Source organism: Eulemur rufifrons, chromosome 3 (genome assembly GCF_041146395.1).
Source record: "Eulemur rufifrons isolate Redbay chromosome 3, OSU_ERuf_1, whole genome shotgun sequence".
Taxonomy (NCBI): Eukaryota; Metazoa; Chordata; class Mammalia; order Primates; family Lemuridae; genus Eulemur; species Eulemur rufifrons.
In genome coordinates, this window is record NC_090985.1 from 62399918 (window position 1) to 62421767 (window position 21850).

Here is a 21850-nt window from a genome sequence, read left to right on the forward strand (position 1 = left end):
TGGAAACTTACAGTTGAATAGAGATGAGAAAAATGAAGTCCAGAGAGTTCAAATGACTTGCTTGAGCCCCAAAATGTCTGTAGAACAGAGTGACCTAAAACCCAAGTCAGATGGGTCTAGTTTCTCTTTCTACTCCACCACTCCAATGAAGCTAGCTGAACACATTGAAATAAAATTAACCTCCGAAATAAATATCTGTGCTCTATAAGGAGAAAAAATGCTTGACTTTGCCTGCTCTACTCTAGAACCCTCTTCATTCTAGAATGATGTGAGGAGAAAAAAAGAAGAGATAGCCTAGGGAATATTTTTAAGGAAAGGGGAACAGAAGAGAATTCACAGAGTCTACCACATCTTCTCTGAAGGAAAGTGTGTTTTTTGGTTTTATTTGCTGGATAATTATTCTTTTAAACCTTACTCAATTCTAAAAGTAGATGTTGAAACTATATCTATATTGATAACTATGTGTATAGGTGTATGTGTAGGTCACCAACTGTATTCTAGGGGTCTTAAGAATAGAGAACATGATTTAAACCTCTCTGTGTGCCCACCATTTATAGGGTGCTTTATAAGAAGCATGATAGGTGTTCAGGAATCTTTTCTGTCAGGTATGGTAATGATGCTAGAAGTATAAGCACATACAACATAAGATTTCCAATTAGTTTTTTTTCTTTTTTTAAAAAAAGACCCTGTACTCTGGTAACCTAGAGATTTTTTTATTAGTTTATTTTAGTGGTTCTCAAACTGGGGCAATTGTTACTCCTGCCCTCTCCAGGAAACACTGGCAATATCTGGAGACACTTTTGGCTGTCACAACTTGCTGGAGGTAGCAGGGGACGGGGGCGGGGGGTGTAGTGCAGAGAGTGATATTGGTACCTAGTGGGTAGAGGCCAGGGATGCCGTGAAACATTCTACCATCCATGGAACAAACCCCACAACAAAGAATTATTTGATCCAAAATATCAGTAGTGCCAAGGTTAAGAAACACTGGCCTATTTAGGAGTGAAAAAAATAAAATGCATACCTTTCCATTTCTCCATTTAAAAACGAAAGTAAGATATAAATCAAAATGTTACACTAAAGATTTGCCCCCAAACAGGACAATTTTAGCAACTTACTTTTTGAAGATGAACAATTATTTAATGGGCCAATTTACCGGATTAGAAGGATTTACTAAAAGCTAGAGGAAAAGCATGAATTTAAACACTTACGTTTTTAAATAAGCAATGGAATGTTCTAATGGTTGCTGTATCTGAAACTGAGGCTATTCCACAACTATGACACAAGACATTCTGTTGATGAGGCATTTTAAAACCACCACTGATTTGATTCAAACATGGAACACTCACTTCAGATTATTTTATTATTGTAACCACTCTCAAAATCCACCTTTTTGAATGGCACATAAAGAGGGAATGTATGTTTTTTGTTTGCAAATACGGTCATCAAAATAAACTTCCTTTACTATCAGTCCTCACTTCTTATGCCTGTCCATCTTCCCCACATGTAGGTTTACCTACATCTAATTTTTCAGCCTGGATTTCTTCTTGTAGCAATAGGAATCATTCTTTCAGTCCTAGGTCACTCTCTTTGATTCTATCATGGAAAGATGACCAACAGTCTGATAATGTCTTAAGTCGAACAACAAAAAGGAAGTAGGAGGTCCTGCTGATTTCTCTTTGCATTTGGTCATGTTTTCCTTGTATAGTCTCCAGCTGATATAGTTACATTTGCTTAACTTTTATTTGCTTGTTCATTTTCCCCAGTGGCTGATAATATTTGATAATTTGGATGTCTGGAGTACACCTAAATAAAAATTTCTTTCTTTAAGGTGATAAGTTAATTCTTTTCTGGGAATTGACCAAACAAAAAACGTGCAGACCTCAGGAAGGTCATTGAACACATCATAGTAACTAATCTACTAAATATTTTGTGTGCTGAGTTAAACATGTCACTACTGAGATCCTCCACACATTGGTTAACAATTTTCTAAATATTTACCAAGATCTCTGATAAGCGAGAGTGCTTCCCATGATATAAAGGCTCCGCCACCATCATCCATGGCCCCCTGCCCAACATCCCAGCTGTCCAGATGTCCACTGACCAGTACAACCTAGAACAAATAATAAAAGAAGAAAAAAATAAAGCTAAGCAACAATGACAACAAAGAGAAAGCATTCATAGGTATTCCAAATACAAAAATGAAACCTTTATATTTTCTTTTCTATTTTCACATCTTAAAAGATATGTGTCATTACTAGAGGAAAACTTGGTATAGAGGCATTATATAAGAGGTATAAGGTCATCCTAATCATAATAAAAATCCTTACTTCGTACGTTTCTTTTTAATGTAATTTTAAGTACTAAAGAAATTGGCTTATTTCTAAGAGATGTTTGATAAATTTATTATATGGTTTAAAACCTAAATGACATAAAAATGGAACTCAAATCTTCAACCATATTCTCATCTGTCCCAGATTCTAGAAGACACATAGTAAATATGTGTTGGATTGAATTCAAATGAAAAAATGAGAATGATAATTTACTTTTTAAAAAATGTTTTTTTGCCCTATACATTAATCAGGTGTTAAATAAATAAATAGCTGGATTTAAAAACTAGTTCTTGTTGAACAGAAGAGCTTTTAAAAGAGATTTTAATTTATATTTGTGTTAAATATAGAGATTAAATTATAAATTTTAAATCACCATACTTTTAAATTTGTCAGGAAGCATTAGTAATTCTTTGTAAGAAAATATAAAAACTATTTCATTGAAACTAAATTTTGTGGACATATTTCAAATAAGTTAAAAACCAAATAAAATAAAGCTGAGTCAATAGAACATCAATATGGAAAAACTGTACCTTGATCCCTACATTATACAACATGCAAATATCAAGTAAGATGAATTATAGATCGAAATAAAGGTTTTAAAGAAAAGCATAGAACAGTTTTGCCAACTTGGAATAGGGAAAGATTTCTTAAACTAGACACAAAAAGCATAAACCATAAAAGAACAACTAATAAATTGGACTTTTTAAAAAGTAGGTATATCCAGTCATCAAAAGACCCCATTAACCCATAGCCAACATCATTCTGAATGGAGAAAAATTAAAAGCATTCCCGCTTAGAACTGGAACCAGACAAGGTTGCCCACTGGAACCACTTCTGTTCAACATAATGCTGGAGTCCTAGCCAGAGCAATCAGGCAAGAGAACGAAATTAAGGGTATTCAAATGGGGAAAGAAGATGTCAAACTATCACTCTTTGCTGACGATATGATCTTATATCTATAAAACCCCAAAGATTCTGCCAAGAGACTCCTGGAATTAATAAACAAGTCCAGCAAAGTCCCAGGTTACAAAATCAATGTACATAAATCAGTAGCACTCATATACACCAAAAACAGTCAAGCTGAGAATCAAATCAAAGACTCAATACCTTTCACAATAGCTACAAAGAAAATAAAATACCTAAGAATATATTTAACCAAGGAAGGGAAAGACCTCTACAGGGAGAACTACAAATCAATGGGGAAGGAAACTGCAGATGATCTAAACAAATGGAAAAACATATCATGCTCATGGAGTAGCAGAATCAACATTATTAAAATGTTTATACTACCCAAAATGATTTACAGATTCAATGTTATCCCCATTAAAATACCAAAGTCTATTCATGTCCTTTGCCCACTTTTTGATAGGGTTGTTCGATTTTTTCTTACTGATTTTCCTGAGTTCTAAATAGATGCTTGCTATCAGTCCTTTATCTGCTGTGTAGTATGCGAAAATTTTTTCCCATTCTGTAGGTTGCCTGTTTACTCTCGTGACTGTTTCTTTGGCTGTGCAGAAGCTTTTTAATTTGATCAGGTCCCATTTATTTATTTTTGTTGTTGCTGTGATTGTCTTAGGGGTCTTCTTCATAAATTCTTTGCCTAGGCCAATGTCTGTAAGAGTCTTTCCTTCGTTTTCTTCTAGAATTCTAATAGTTTCTGACCTAAGGTTTAAGTCTGTTAACCACTGTGATTTGATTTTTGTGAGGGGTGAGAGCTGTGTGTCCTGTTTTAGTCTTCTACATGTGGATATCCAGTTTTCCCAGCACCATTTATTAAATAAGGAATCTTTTCCCCAGAGTATGTTTTTGTCTGCTTTGTCAAAGATTAGATGGCTATATGAGGATGGTTTTATATTTGGATTTTCTGTTCTGTTCCACTGGTCTGTGTCCCTGCACTTGTGCCAGTACCAGGCTGTTTTAAGAACCACAGCCTTGTAGTAAAGTTTGAAGTCTGGCAAATTAATACCTCCCATTTTGTTTTTGTTGTTTAAGATTGCTTTTGCTAAACGGGGTCTTCTCTTTCCATACAAAGCGTAAAATTATTTTTTCTATGTCTGTGAAAAAAGATGTTGGTAATTTAATAGGGATTGCATTGAATCTGTAGATCACTTTGGGTAGTATAGACATTTTAACAATGTTGATTCTACCGATCCATGAGCATGGTATGGTTTTCCACCTATTTACATGTTCTGCGATTTTCTTCCTCAGTGTTTCATAGTTCTCCCTATAGAGGTCCTTTACCTCCTTAGTTAAATATATTCCTAGGTATTTTATTTTCTATGTTGCTATTTTGAAGGGTATTGAGTCCTTAATTTGGTTCTCCGTTTGACTGTTATTGGCGTATATGAATGCCTCTGATTTGTGCGTATTGATTTTGTATCCTGAGACTTTGCTGAATTCATTAATCAATTCCAGGAGTCTCTTGGTTGAATCCTTGGGGTTTTCTAGATATAACATCATATCATCAGCAAAGAAGATATAAAAATGGCTAACAAACATATGAAAAAGTGTTCAACATCTCTAATCATCAGGGAAATGCAAATCAAAACCACAATGAGATATCACTTAACTCCAGTGAGAATGGCCTTTATCAAAAAGTCCCAAAACAATACATGTTGGCGTGGGTGTGGAGAGATAGGTACACTCATACACTGCTGGTGGGACTGTAAACTAGTGCAGCCCTTGTGGAAAGCAATGTGGGGATACCTTAAACAGATTCAAGTAGACCTACCATTCGATCCAGCAATCCCATTATTGGGCATCTACCCAGAAGAACAAAAGTCATTCTATAAAAAAGACACCTGCACCCGAATGTTTACAGCAGCACAATTCACAATCGCAAAGATGTGGAAACAACCCAAATGCCCATCGATTCATGAATGGATTAGCAAAATGTGGTATATGTATACCATGGAATATTACTCAGTTATTAGAAATAATGGCGATATGGCATCTCTTTGATTCTCCTGGAGAGAGCTGGAACCCATTCTATTAAGTGAAGTATCCCAAGAATGGAAAAATAAGCACCACATGTACTCACCAGCAAACCGGTTTCCCTGAGTGCACATTTGGGAATAACACCAATTGGGTATCGGACAGAGGTCGGGGTTGGGTGGAGAGGATGGGTGTATACCTACTTGATGAGTGCGATGCGCACTGCCTGGGGAATGGACACGCTTGAAGTTCTGACTAGGGGGGATGGGGTGGGGGAGGGGAGGGGTGCACACCTACATGATGAGTGTGATGTGCACTGTCTAGGGAATGGACACAATTGAAGCTCAGACTTAGGGGGATGGGGAGGCATGGGCAATGTATATAGCCTGATCTTTTGTACCCCCTTAATGAGCTGAAAAACAAACAAACAAACAAAAATACCAAAGTCATTTTTCACAGATCTAGAAAAACTAATTCTACACTTCATATGGAACCATAAAAAGCCTGAATAGCCAAAGCAACCCTAAGCAAAAAGAACAAATCAGGAGGCATCCCTTTACTGGACTTCAAGCTATATAACAAGGCTATAGTAACCAAAACAGCATGATACTGGCACAAGAACAGGGACATAGGCCAATGGATCAGAACAGAGAACCCAGATGTAAAACCAACCTCATATTGCCATCTGATCTTTGACAAAGCAGACAAGAAGATACACTGGGGAAAAGAATCCCTATTCAATAAACAGTGCTGGGAAAATTGCATAGCCACGTGTAGAAGACTGAAACAGGAGCCACACCTCTCACCACTCACAAAAATTAATTCACAATGCATAACAGACTTAAACCTAAAGCATGAAACTATAAGAATTCTAGAAGAAGAGGTTGGAAAAACTCTTATAGATATCGGCCTAGGTAAAGAACTTATGAAGAAGACCCCAAAGGCAATCATGGCAATAACAAAAATAAATAAATGAGATCTGATTAAATCAAAAAGCTTCTACACAGCCAAGGAAACAATCAATAGAGCAAACAGACAACCTACAGAATGGCAGAAAATATCTGCATGCTATACATCCGATTAAGGGCTAATAATTAGAATCTACAAAGAACTCAAGCATATCAGCAAGAAAAAAAAATCAGACAAACCCATTAAAAAGTGGGCAAAAGACATAAACTGAAGCTTTTCAAAAGAAGATAGACTAATGCCAACAAACATATGAAAAAACTCTAAATGTTACTAATTATCAGTGAAACGCAAATCAAAACCACAATGAGATGTCACCTAACCCTACTGAGAATGGCTTTCTTTTTTTTTTTTTGAGACAGAGTCTCACTCTCTTGCGTGGCTAGAGTGCCGTGGTGTCAGCCTAGCTCACAGCAACCTCAGACTCCTAGGCTCAAGCAATCCTCCTGCCTCAGCCTCCTGAGTAGCTGGGACTACAAGCATGCACCACCATGCCTGGCTAATTTTTTCTCTATATATTTTTAGTTGTCCAGATAATTTCTTTCTATTTTTTTTAGTAGAGATGGAGTCTCGCTCTTGCTCAGGCTGGTCTCAAACTCCTGAGCTCAAATGATCTGCCCACCTCGGCCTCCCAGAGTGCTAGGATCCCAGGCATGAGCCACCGTGCCCGGTCCGAGAATGGCTTTTATCAAAAAATCCCAAAACAATAGATGCTGTGTGGATGCAGAGAGAAAGAAACATTTATACACCGTTGGTGGGACTACAAACTAGTGCAACCTCTGTGGAAAATGGTATGGAGATTCCTCCAAGAACTAAAAGTAGATCTACAATTTGATCCAGTAATCCCACTGTTGGGTATTTACTCAAAGGAAAAAAAGTCATTTTATCAAAAAGACACTTGTACTTGAATGTTTATAGCAGTACAATTCACCATTGCAAAGATGCAGAAACCACCCAAGTGCCCATAAATTCATGAATGGATTAATAAAATGTGGTATATGTATACCATGGAGTACTACTCAGCCATAAAAAATGAATTAATACCGTTTGCAACAATCTGCATGGAACTGGAGACCATTCTCCTAAATGAAGAATAGAAAAACAAACACCACATGTACTCACTATTAAATTAGAACTAACTGATCAGCACTCATATATGCACAGTTAGAAGTAAAACAATGGAAATCATGCAGCTGGGGGGGAAAGGATGGGTGAAATCATACCTAATGGGTATAATGTACACTATCTGGGTGGTGGGCACACTTACAACTTTAACTCAAGTAGTACTAAGGCAATCCATATAACCAAAACATTTGTACCCCTGTAATTTTCTGAAATAATAATAAAAAAGAGAGTGAAAATGCAACTCACAGAGGGAGAGAAAATACTCACCATACATATATATAATAAAGAACTCATATCTGGATTATATAAAGAATTTCTATGAAATAGTAACAAAAGGAGTCAACCAATAGTAAAATAGCAAAAGACTTCAACAGACAATTCACAAAGAAAGATATACAAATTTCTTTTTATATCTCAGAGTACTCAGGTTCATTATTATCAAGGAAATATAAATTGAACCACATTCAATACACATCCACCAGAACAGCTAAAATGAAAACAACAGAAAATGCCAAATATTGGAGAGGAGGTAGAGCACCTGGAACTCTTGTACATTGCTGGTGTGAGTGTAAATACACACAGCCACTCTGAAAAACTGGCTTATCTATTAAATCTGAACATACACATACTTTATGACCCAGAAATTCCACTCGTAGCTATATATCCAACAGGAATGTAGCGTGTGTGTGTACTTTAACCAAAAGAAATGTACTAGAATGTTCATAACAAAATACTGATAATAGAGGCTGAGGCGGAAGGATTGCTTGAGGTCAGGAGTTTAAGACCAGCACGGGCAACATAGTAAGACCACATCTCTGAAAATAAAATAATAAAAAAAAAAATATTCATAATAGTCCTCACTCTCCCCCCAAAAGGGCACTATTCAAATGCCTGTTAATAGTAGAATGAATAAATTGTATGTATTCATCAATGAAACACTGCACAGTAGTAAGAATGGAAAAAATGAACAAACAATACATGATAAATTTGGATGAATCTCATAAACATAATGAAGAATGAAAGAAGCCAGATACAAAATGGCACATTGTGTATAATTATGTTTATATAAAGTATAAAAGCAAGCAAAACAAGAGAGTGGTTACCCTTGGTGAGGAGAGGTAGTGACAGGATGGAGGGACACAGGAAAGATTCTGGGGTGCTCGTCATGTTGTTTCCTGATCTCGGTAGTGGTTACACAGGTGTGCTCAGTTTGTAAAAGTTCACCTTGTTATAAACTTTAGGATTTGTGCACTTTCTCTGAGGATATTACATTTCAATGAAAAGTTTAGAAAGACTGGGCGTAGTGGCTCGTGCCTGTAATCCCAGCAGTTCAGGAGGCCAAAGTTGGGAGGATTGCTTGAGGCCAGGAGTTCAAGACCAGCCTGAGCAACAAAGTAAGACCCCATCTCTACTACAAAATAATTTAAAAAATTACCCAGGCATGGTGGCACACACCTGTAGTTCTACCTAGTCAGGAGGCTGAGGCAGGAGGATCGCTTGAGCCCAGGAGTTAGAGGCTGCAGTGAGCTACGATTGTACCACTGCATTCCAGCCTGGGTGACAGAGCAAGACTCTGTCTCAAACAAAAAAAAAAAGTTAAATAAAAAGTTCAGCAGATGGATATCTATGCACAGCATGTAGTAAGCAAACCAAAGTTGAACCAATCTTCTTTGTGGTTAAAATAAAAATTCCCCATGACTCTGGGAAAGCAGGATTTCAGGTTTAAAATATCAGGGTGACTCTGCACTGGCTGATTCACTGAGCAGCTGCAGGATCTCCTGTTGACTTACACACAGACCGGCCTAGCATGACTTCATTGTAATCACAAACAAGTACAATGCCCCAGACTCACAAATGGCCATGTAACAAACCCAAATGGACTGTTTCTAAGGGGAAAAAGAAAAACAAAGAATAAAGAATAAAACATGTTGCAATAGCAGGAACTTCTGATTCAGAAAGTGGTGTAATCCCATGTGGCACAAACAGCCCAAGTAGTCAACATTCTCAGAACCCTCAGAATGATTTTCCCAATAATGTTCCAGTGGATTAAAGTGTCAAAATGTGTTTTAATGAACTTTTCTCAGATAACATGTAAGAGTAACTAAATCAAGGCAGCTATTATTCTATTCTTCAGATTTCCTTCAGAATAATTAAGGTTGCTTATAATACTTCTTTATGGTTTTTAAAAAATGCCTCCATTCTCCAATATAGAATTATTATTTAAACTAGTAGTTTAAAAATGGGACAGATGGTTTCTGAATGATAGGACACTAAATGTTTCCTATCAGGATAAGGTCTTTTGTATAGTGCTATGAAAAAGTGATAATATACTGTTTGGATTATAAGAGCTTATTTTAGTATATATTTTTTACATCAGAAGAAAAAATTGGAGGCCACAGTAGTTATAATTTTAATATCAATTTAAAACTAGGTGATGTCAAAAAGCTACTTCAAATTCAGTAGCATTTTGAATGAACTTGAATTTCCTAATCATAAGAGCTTCTATGCACACTTGGAAAATAGTGCAGGAGGTCTCATTCAAAACGGGATCTGGCTAGCACTCCTTAAGGTAGCCTCACAAAAGATAATGTAGCAAAGCATACCAAGTCACAGGCATACTGAAGATCTGCTGTATTGCGGGGTCAGGCATAAATGAATCTTAATTATAATGAAATGAGATATGATTTAAACAAAACAAAAATAGACTACCCAGAGATATAGTAAACTCCAGTTTCATGAAAAATAACTACCTGATAAAAGATAGGAAAATGCACAGTGTCTTCATTGCCTCTGTTTCTAGATATGGACCCCTAGAACCAACAGAAAAGTGGGCACCCTGTCATACACCCACCTCGTGTGATGCTTGAGGCAGGTATAGCACTGACCAATTCCTTTCCACCAACTTCCTTTCAGTCACCATCTCTTCCAAATGCAGTACAGAGTAAAAAATTATTAAAACAACAGCAACAGCAATAGCAGCCACAACAAGACAACTAGGAAGGCAGAATGAGAGAACTCTAGTTCTCTGAAATGCAGGGCTCATTACTGGTGAAGCACACATTGGCCCTGACTACCTTGCCAATGGGAGCCTTGGCAATAGGGAGAAGAACCCATGACAGTTGAGCAGAAATGGAAATGCGCCAGATGAAAGCCTACTAGGAGGAGAAATTAGACTGGCAATTGCACACACCCACCTGTAGGCCAACTGGAGGTCTGGGAGAAGAGAAGGACAGAACCAACAGTACACAGAGAGCAGCCCCAGGGACAAGCCCTTCACTTCTCTGCTTTTTGAAGGAACTTGAATTTTTCTAATCATAAGAGCTTCTCACATGTGAAGATGCTGAGTCCAAACAGATTCACTTGATTATAAAATGAATAAGAACATAATCAAAATACAGCAGAACAAGGGAGAAAGAACAGCCTCAGAGGGAGTGCATTCTTATGAAAATGAGCTGATGCAAGATACTGAAGAAAATTTCATGCTCTTTGGCATTCATTCATGATTTCATTCATCAATTTGTATTGCATTCCCACTATGTTCTAGAGGTACAGAAATGAACAAAACAAGCAGACATTCTGCCTTAATGGAATTTACGTTCTGGTGGAAGAGATGGAAGATATATAAATAAACACAATATAATGATAGTTTTAAGTGTGATAGAGAAAAATAAGGCAGAGAAAGAGAATAGAGAGTGATGGTGGCGAGGAGAGGATGGAAAATGAGGCTATTTCAAGTAGAACTGTCAGAGAAGGTCTCTCCCTAAGGAGATGATGACATTTGAGCAGAGCCCTGAATGAAGACAGAAAGTGAGCCATGCAAAATCTGGGGAACGAGCATTCTAAGCAGCATGAAAACACTCATAAAAGCTCTGGGTAGGCACAGTGTAGTGTGCTTGAAGACTGGCAAGAAAGCTGGTGTTTCTAGACTAAAGACAGTTGTGAGGTAGAGAGGGCCTAGACAGATCGCTGGAGGCTGGAGGAACAAGTAGAAACTCGTAGGCCACAGTGAGAAATTGGATTTTATTCTAAATGATGAGAAGCTATAGGGGGATTATAGGATCCGGTTTATATCTTTAAAAATCATTGCTAGTGGGAAGAGAGACTGAAGGATGAAAGGAAAGCAGGCCAATTCACTGAAACTAATTCATAGAAAATCAGTTTGTGGGGAAAAAATGAGTCTGCTTCCTCTTAAAAGGTAGATAGCCACAAGAGAATGCTGTCCCTACCCTAACAATAAGAGAAAGCTGGATCATCTACAAAATCTTAACTTTTTAAAAACCCATCAGAGATCTGAGATAGTAATTTGGTCAGAGGAACCGAATTCCAGAGGATGGCAAACCGTTCCAAGGGGAGATGAGACACATGAATTGTTTTGCCTTTGGCAGTGACAGCAGGGAGAGGTGGCAGTCATAAAAGCAAGAACAAAGAATGCAACCAAAATGTTGACAAATTCTTACAGGGCAAATGTGGGTTAGCATGAGAGTTCAGAATCCCTGGAAACCCGCATATAAGGGCACCAGCTGCCCATTTTCCAGATCTCTTCTACAGGCCTCCATTGGGTGCTCACAAAGAACACTGGGAGCAGGGTGGAAGACCTGAGAGAGCCTGTCTCAGTGGTACGGGACTGCACGTGCTGACTGCAGGCTGCTGGGAGGCAGGCAGCAAACATGCCTGCTTCTGGGACCCTTCCCTCATAGGAAACAGAAGCCATCTGGCCCTGGAGGAGAGCAGGAAACTGTCCTTCATGGCAGTCCCAGGCACAGGTCGTTGGCTATGGGGAGAGAGGTGGAAAATTGCACTCCCACCCTGTATTGACATTAGGAGAAACACCTGTCTCTTGGGGAGAGCAAGAAACTCATTCATTCCCAGAATCCTGATATAAAGTAGAGCTCTACTGCTGCTGGATGAGGGGCAGGATGCTCACTCCCATGACACAAGGCAAAGTGTGATTTCCCCAGGGGGAGGAGCAGACATGTTAAGAAAGCCCCACCCTTGAGCTCAGGAACACAGGGCCTACCTAGCTAAGACTGTGGGGCAGGAGAACCAAGAAGTCACCTTGTCCCCAGCACAACCCTTGCACTGAGTACCAAGCACAGCAGTGATAATTTATAGCAGAGGGAAGGGCAGGAGCACAGAGAGACACACCTCCTGTGCTGCAGACAAACAGCCTGCTGAAAGCAGAGGGCGAAGTGAGAACACTGAGAATACTACTCCAGCAACCCAAGCCGAAAGCTAAAGATTAGCATCAGCCCATGAAATATGTGAGCACCAAAAGTGATAATATAAACCACAAAATCTAAACCTAGCTAAACTATGAATAGATTAACTCAACTACCCTCATACTAATGGTTTGACAGAAGAAGAGGTGTTCTCATTTTTGGACATAAATATTATTCATCTCAGGCTCTACTGTTCTCTTATGTACAATGTCTAGCATCCAATAAAAAATTATGAGATACAAAATGAGCTAAAATAAAAACGATCTATTGTCACAAAATGTAGTGTTAAATAGAACCACACCCAGATATCACCTAGATCTTTAAACTAGACAAGAACTTTTAAAAAACTGTGATTAGGCCGGGCGCGGTGGCTCACGCCTGTAATCCTAGCACTCTGGGAGGCCGAGGTGGGCGGATCGTTTGAGCTCAGGAGTTCGAGACCAGCCTGAGCAAGAGCGAGACCCCATCTCTACTAAAAATAGAAAGAAATTATATGGACAGCTAAAAAAATATATATAGAAAAAATTAGCCGGGCATGGTGGCGCATGCCTGTAGTCCCAGCTACTCGGGAGGCTGAGACAGGAGGATCACTTGAGCTCAGGAGTTTGAGGTTGCTGTGAGCTAGGCTGACGCCACGGCACTCACTCTAGCCTGGGCAACAGAGTGAGACTCTGTCTCAAAAAAAACAAACAAACAAAAAAAACAAACAAAAAAAAACTGTGATTAATATGTTAAAGGCTGTAGTAGAAAAGGTAGAGAATTTCATTAGACATATCAAAACCACAAAAAAGTCAAATGTAAATGCTAACAAAGAAAAATACAGTATAATTATTTATAGATAAATTAAGCACTAAAATGTAGAAGTCAAAAATGAAAACTTTTATAAGAAAATAGAAATATCTTTACATATTCAGCAGGGAGTAGAATATTTTTTAAACATTCAAAGCATGAAGAGAAGATGCATAAATTCAACTATCATAAAAGGAAGCCTTTATGTTCATCAAGAGAAATCATAGAATGAGAGGAGTTGCTACAAATTAGGAGAAGACAATTACAATATATATAGCAAAAAATGATTTATATTCAAAATAAAGAAGTTCTACTAATCAATTAAGAAAAAGACAAGCAATCTAAAAGGCAAACGGGTAAAAGACATAAATAGGTATTCCACAGAAAAGAAATTATGAATGGACTTCAAGCACTTGGAAAACTGACCAATCTCATTACTCATCAGGGAAATGTAAATTAAATCTTCAATAAGATACTTCTTTATACCTATCTACGGGCAATAAAATTTTAAATCTGACAATATGAGATCTTGGCAAGGATACTGAGCACAGAAATTCTTATCTACACCTGATAGGAACAGGAAATTGTTAAAAATCATTCAGGAATAACAGTTGGACATACCCTTATAAAGTTGAACAAAAGTGCATTCTACAATCCAACAATTCTACTTTAAAAGACTATATTAGAAGAATTTTGGCACATGAGTTCCAGGAAATATGCACCAAAATGGTCACACAGAAGCAATCAGAAGGTCTGAAACTGAAAGTGTCACTCCATGGACACCCAAATGTCCACTGATAGTAGAGAGGATAAAGGAATTGTGATATAGTCATACAGTGGAATATTATAAAGTAGTGAAGTGAACTGAAAATGACATACAGTTAATGAATTTCAAAACAAAAATAGGGAACACAAACCAAAAACAAAAAAGGAAATGACATAAGAAATAGAAGAGTATGATTCTATGATATAAATTTTGGCTCCACTAAATAATATAATCTCTAGTAATACATACAAAGATGGTAAAATCATAAAGAAAAGCAAAGTAATGATAAACTAAAACTAGGATAGTGTTTCTATCAGATGGGGGTTGGGACAGAGAGGAGGGCATGATCAGGAAGGGGCACATAGTAGGCTTTGACGTCACTGTTAGTGTTCTACTTCTGAAAAAGTGGTGAGAACATGTGCGATCCTTGCGTTACTATTCTTTAGGTTTCATAGATAAAGTCTTTTTCATGTCTGCTATATTAAACAATAGCAAGAATTATCAAAGACCTATGGAAAGGCATGGGTCTCAGATAGTTTTATAAGTGAGTTCAACCAAACATTAAACATTAGGTTAATCTTGTCCTATATTTCAACTATTCTAAAGCAAAAAAAAAAAAAAAAAAAAAGAAAGAAAAGAAAAGAAAAATACCTATATTTACCTATAAAGCTATCATAATTTTCATACTAAAACTTGGCAAAGATCGTATGCTCCTTAAAAGCTAACTAGAGATCAAATATAATTGTAAAAATCTAAAACAATTGTATCTGGCAGCATATTAAAAAATATTCCAATAATGGCTCTGTAGTCTTCAAATGCCCTTGGTAACTAGAAACTATATGTGTATCCGACATACAAGAAAGGGCTACTGTTGGGCCATACTTACTTTCTTGGCATGCTTAACTTTTAACAGTCTTCATTTAAAATTATGTGAGTTGTAGTTATTTATCTAAACCTGACCACATTCTTGTTGCTCAATTGTCAATAAACAGGATGCCCATCTGACATGAAGCATGCTTCATTTTACAAGTATCTTGCACAACAAAAACCAGAAAGAAACTACTCAGTGTTTTTTATTTTTGCTTTTGTGATATTTTGGTTTATTTGCAGCTCCATAATTCTGCTAGTCTTAATTTTATTTGGTGTATTTTAAGAGGTAGCAGGGGAAGTCTTAGGGCTACAAAGTTCAAGGCCCAATGCGTTTCCAGATACAGGAAATCCCCAATCAAATTTTTAACAACAAAAATCATTAAATGGTTCAAAAAATATGACCTACAAAAAAAGGAGGAAAAAATCCTCATTATTTAGCCTTAGAGAAAAGGCCAAAGAGTGACTTAATAATGGGCTTCAGAGAAGAGAGGTCCCACAGTGGAGGATATAAACAGCAGAAGAAAAAGCAAAGGAAGCCAGGCTTGGGTTGCAGCAGTGCATTAGGGACATATTAGTAAGCAAGAATTTTCTGATAAGGATTTTGTAGAAGTTAAACAAACGGCTAACAGGGAAAAGGTTATAGAAAACTTCCTTCCTTGGAGAGTCTCTAAAATAGGATATATTCTTAGGTCTTACATAGAAAGCTAAAAAAGGGATAAATAAAACCTTTCAAGGCTCCATCTAATACAACATTCCATGATAGTTTTGAAGAATTCCTGCTCTATTCCAATCACTTTAAAGGGGGAACTGCCTTTCAAAAAGTCTCTAAAACCTCAACAAACTTTTCCCTGAGCATCTCCTTTTTGGCTGCCAAGCATCTTCCCATGATTTAGAATGTAGACACAGGGGGCAGGCACTTCTCAAGAAATCTGTGCTTTCATAATCCCTGTTGGAGACAAAGGCTTGGCTTTCTGAGGTCAGTTGCTGAATGTAGTATGCTGTTGCCCAGCACGGACACAGGGGACTATGTTTGAGCAAATATTTTCCTCCCCAGTGACTTAGACAAGGTGGTCCACAGAATAAAGCTGGGTTCCTGACACAGGGTGTGTTCAGGGACAGCACAGCAAACATCTAAGTTCCTCTGGAATTGATTTCTTATCTTTAAGCTTTTCTTTTTTTAGTGAAGCTACTGGGTGTTAACCTTGTAGGATACAGACCCCTTTCACAAGAAAATGGGCCATCTGTGCAAATGCTGGTTCATCACCACAGCTGCTCCTCAAAAGAGCTATTTCCACTCCCAGACTACCCCCTCTTACTTGTACTGGGCACTCAGATTAGACTCATGAAAGGAAGATCATGACTTCTCCTGGCTAAATTCTCTTAGCATGTTACCGGACTGATAATCTAAGGATAAAACAAGAGTGGCCTAATTTATCAGTGGCTGATGAAAACCAAGGCTTAGGTAGATTTATAAAATGTGATTGCAGTGTATTTGGAAGAAATGGCTGAAATCGATTAAACATTGATTGGAGGATAGAGGCACAACAGACAATATCTATGGAAAGAAATCATTTTCATCTAGATCATGACTGCATCAATCAGAGATGATCTTCTTTTAAGTGAAAGAACCATGCACCTGAATTCCTTCTCCTTTAGCCTCAGCAGCCATGGGATAAGTTGTCTCATTTGAGAGGATGGGAGGAGCAGAAGAGTTGAATATAATATTGTACTTGAACTTCCTGACAGGAGGGAGAGGAGTTTAGAAAACTTCTATGTCAGTAATGATCATATTTCCCGTGGTCAAATCCAAGTGGTACAGCGCACAACTGTAACTTCTCATTCCTCACAACCATTCACTTGTCTGGCTTTTGTCAGGTCTAAGTGGGTAGGATTTAAAAAAAAAAAAAATGGAAACATTTGGTATCCTACAGACTCTTATAGTTCAACTTAAGCAAGCTAATGGGGATATCATCAATCTTTCATTATAGAAAATAGGGGTCAAGGTGATTCCTACTGAAAGAAACTTTCTTCAACTTAAATTATAACCATTCAGGTTTACAAGCTGAAGGACTCTTCTTGGCCTCTAATGGTTTCTAAAATCCCAGAAGCCTTTGTAGCTTTGAGAAATTCCCAGCCATGATAGCCTCTGTAGTTTAAATGAATGTTACCCAAAGCATTTCTACCTTAACAGTTGGCTCCTGCCTGCCATGCCCTGGACCACAGTGGCGATGGGCATCAGAAGTTAACCATTTTAAGTCCCCATACTTGTCAGTGAACTTTAGGGTAGGTGCATGGCTTCCCATGACGACAATACTTGAAAACAACTTCTATATTGACACATAAATTCCAGCTTAAACATAAGACAGTCAAATAATGTTACAGACATCCCTAATAGAGGACTTCTTGATGACCTGATTTTTAGCTTCAGGACAGAATGTCAAGAAGCCAAGCTTACTTCACAGCAGCCAGCTTACTATCTAAACACAGTACCTCCTAGTGTTTAATCCTCTCAACATATTCAATCTCATATAATATCAGCTAGGTCACTTCTATTAATAATCTCTGTGTTTAGACTCTAAAAACCAAGCCAAATTTCCATCAGGATATTTTGTTTTAGAAAGGGATGCTGCAAATATTGAACGTTCCATTTTCTTGCATCCTTGTATGAAAGAATACTATTTTCACCATTATCCCTGATCCTGTCTTATTTTTATTAGAATTTATATATCCTAGGGGAAAAAACCAGAATAGACATCTTAACTAGTATTGCATCCAATATAAATACTATGAGAGCCAAGGAAAAGTATGTTTGTGTTATGCATATATACCTAAAATGAAAAATTCTTGCCTTCCATTTAAAATGCAGTAAATTGAAGCTTAACTTCAGTAGTCACAGTCAACACATTTATATGAAGAAAAATGACGATCTTAGTCTCACAAGAATCAAAAGCCACTAATAGCTAAAATGCTGATTAACCTTATAACATTTGTGTATCACAACTCAAAAAGAATGGTCTGAAAGTGATTTATTCAAAGTCCAAAGCTAACCTGAAGCATGTTCATGCTTTGCCCAGCACAGAAAACATCTTCTGCCCCCTTAAAAGTGAACTTCAAGGATAAGGAATAGCAAGAATCTGAATGTCATAATGTTTGATAAATGCAGGCCAGTTGGAGAAAAAGGAATAATAATTGGCCTAGAGATTAAGAGTCCATGAGGAATGACTATTTAAAAAAGAACATAATAGAAAGATAAGATAATTTTCAGAATGTAATAGAGACCATAAAAGAGAATGAATAGTTTTCTTCTTTCTAAAATGCAATTAATTAAAATAAAAGAACATCATACCATAAGACTGTTCACTTTGTCCATCAATGGATATTGTGACATTACTGTCATGTTGTGAAATTAGACACTTGAAGTCAACACTCATGAGGTTGTCCCTGTCCCCCTAATTATTTTGACTTGTCATTAGATTATACTCTTATCAATTAAATCAATTAAATATCATCAGTTGGTTGTAGCCATGTGTTTTAAATAATCACAACCTGTGGATAACTTAAAATAAAGAAAGAAAATAAAAGTGAATGCTTGTTTTTATTCATATTGTTTCTTCAGAAAATGTACAATTGAGTGGAAAAAAGTATTTTAAAATGTAACTAGTATTTGTTAGCATGAACAGTATATTTTAATAGGCTATAAATTAGCACAAGATTAAAAGAAATACAAGTATAAAATACAAGTCTTGCTAAACTATATTTCACATTAAATTTCAAATGTCAGCACTGCTTAACTTAATCCATCCAGGTCTCGGTATAATCTTGTTTAACATTTCCATCAATATCTTGGAGATATGCTTATGAATTTTAAGATGATAAAAATATAAGATGAATCATTAATATGTTGGACCAAATAATCAAGATTGTAAAATATCATGAAGCAGAGAGAATAGCTTAAAACTGATAAGATAATTTAGTGGCGATAAATATGAAGGTGCACACTGCACTTTGAGATGGTGTTGATAGCAGTGTTTCTGGCAACAATCAGGAAATTCAGGTGGCCATAAGAATACTGAGCAAACCAGTATGTCTCAGCCATGAGAAAAATTTTTTAAAATTTTTAGGATTTATTGATAAAAATAAAATAATATTCTTGATGATGTGAAGTAATTTACTCTAAATTAATCAAATGCTTTTTTCTTCCTATTTTTTTTTTCCCTCCAGAACACTTGGAGAGAGCTTTTGGAAAAGAGAATGTGGTCAGCAAAGAGCTGTCAGGATTTTAAAGTGTCTGGAAATGGATTGCTTGAAGAGCAACTGAATATGTTACCCTGGAGTACAGAAGACGTCAAAGGGCTATGCTTCATCTGCAAGAAGAGTAGATTTGCCCAGAAGGTATAAGCAGGCCAGTGAGAAGAGGGTACATGCAGGTAGATTTCAGCTCAGAAGAAGAATAAATCTGAGCAGTCTAACAAGAGAACTGTATGCCCCAGAGGAGTAATCTGCCAAATACTGACAGTGTACAAACAGAGGCACGAGGAACATCGTCAGGTGAAGAATGGATGCCTGACCTGAGAAGGTAGGGGGAGGTGGGCACTGAGGTACATAATCTTCAAGGACACTGTCAACTCTAAGATTCTATGACTCTAGAAAGAAAAATGAGCTTATCTTGGCCATTATTCAGCAAGATGGAACTGTTAATGTTTTCCTGTGACACTAGTATTGTTTTCTAGTATAAATTTCTATCATCATAAGCATGATAATTCTTCAACTGGAATCAAAACAAAATTTTTAAATTATATTATACTACTAGTAATATTAATTATTAAGGAACTTTGCCATCCTAAAAAGAACTATTTATGACTTAAAATTTGCCTTCCTGAATTGGAGCTATGCTGTATCAGCAACTTCCATTGGAACCTAGGGGCATACTGGAAGGGCACAATAACTATGATCCCTGTTAATACCAACTTTTAGGCATGAACTCCATACTTTATAGTATCCTTTGATAATCCAGAATGGACTGTCATTTCTGCATCTGCCTAAATGTTCCTAAAGTTATTTTTACTTTTTGCATCCACAGGTAGAAATCTCCATAAATTTATCATGAACCGTGTGAAACCGTACTTTTATCTGAGCTAACATTCCTTTCTCAGGTATGAAATACATAAAAATCATGATTCTGTAGAAAATTCTAAATGAGGCTTTTTTCTCCCTTTGCAGGCTAAAGATTGCTACATCTCTCACAATAGTTTCAGCATGCTGTTTTGATGGTTCCTTCTAACTTTCCTGAATCCCACTAGATTTTATAGATGTAGCAACAAAACCTATGATGTATAAATACTATGAATTCTTTGTATATTATCTATGAACTGTAACAACCTTCCTGACAGCTCCCAGAATTTACTTGGTCTCTTTAATTGCATAGATTTATATAAATTAAGAAACCTGCAATGACTCTAGATTCCTTTGCAGGCTCCCACATTCACACCCTATTAAAGCCAGAGGGCTTTAGGAGATTACAGCCAAACTCTGCTTTTACACAGAGAAGTGAAATTATTTGCCCAATTGGCAGGGCCCGAGAATAGAAGCCAGAGCTTTTGACTCAGAGCTGAAGGTTATTTCAATCATATCCCTCTGACTGCTTCACCAAAGATGGTGCAGAACCTATTTTTGATTGTTTTTATCTAATGTATGATGTTTTACTTGACTAGCTAAAAATTAATCTGCACTTTTTGCCAATACACATAGCGTAATGAGGGCTTTCAATGTTTTATCCCCATCAGTTTGACATGGGAAAGTTACTTAACCTCTCAAACCCTTGTTTCCCTATCTGCAACATGAGAATAATACTACTAACCTATCTTTAAAGTGTGTTGTGAGAATTAAATGAGATGACATGCTTATCACTGTCACATTCTCTGGCACACAGCAAGAACTCTTCAAACTGTTGCCGTTATTGATTATGCCATAATTATTGTAAGATGACCTTAAACATTGCAAACACACAATTCTCTCTAGGAAATATTCACTTGGGAAGTTGGAAAGCATAAATGGATTTCATACAAACTGCTTCTGCAGGCACTGGCTTAGGGTACTGTGTGCTGCCAGTTTGAATTAGAGAGAGTATCAATCACAAGCACATGTTATTTAGATATGTGAAAATATTCTAAAAATGTTGTTTGGTGGGCCTAATTTAAAACATCATGAACTTATTCCATTTGAAAACATCCATATAGGATGAAATAGCTACGTTACATTTTCCTTTCAATAATAGGTTGCAAAGGGGAAAAGTTACAGCTCAGGCAATCACACACATGCAACCCTCTCTAAGTAACTCTGGAGTTACTAGGTAACCAGGTAGCACTGCGTGAAAATGAATTCAGTTATTTGAACTGAAGCTTCCCAAAATGTACCTGGGGTTAGTTTTGTCCTGATGATGGCCAACCTTATGAATGATTCCACTGTCAATTGCATTTACAGAGTTAGCAAGACTGGCCACAGAATGGCTCTATCCCTGGAAGAGCCTTGAATACAGGGAGAGGGTTCAGAACAGGGCCTTGGGGAAAGCATCAAAAGCCTGTCATATCTTATTTAGAAATGAGAAGCTTAAGCTGGGGACAAAAAGCATTTCCTGACATCACATTTGCCAAGAAGGAAGATTGGATGAGAAAAGACAAATATAAATTTTCTTATGCCATTATAGATAAACTTTAGTGTGGCATTGTTTAAAGATCAAAGAAAAAAATAAATGGCCAAAGGAGCATCCTATCATCTGTTTTAACTCTATATTCTAATAATTTATCAATTTTAATCCATATATTCTTGCAGTAAACTGTAATAAAGTAGGGCAT

At 37.0% G+C, this 21850-nt stretch overlaps 1 protein-coding gene across 1 annotated transcript in view; it reads right to left on the reverse strand.

The window, feature by feature from the left end:
* The window catches only part of CPQ (carboxypeptidase Q), a 448482-nt gene that overhangs the window by 152650 nt on the left and 273982 nt on the right, over positions 1-21850 (reverse strand). The window contains exon 5 of the mRNA XM_069466192.1: positions 1999-2110. Coding sequence (XP_069322293.1) covers positions 1999-2110 — 112 coding nt within the window. The remainder of the gene's footprint in view (positions 1-1998; positions 2111-21850) is intronic.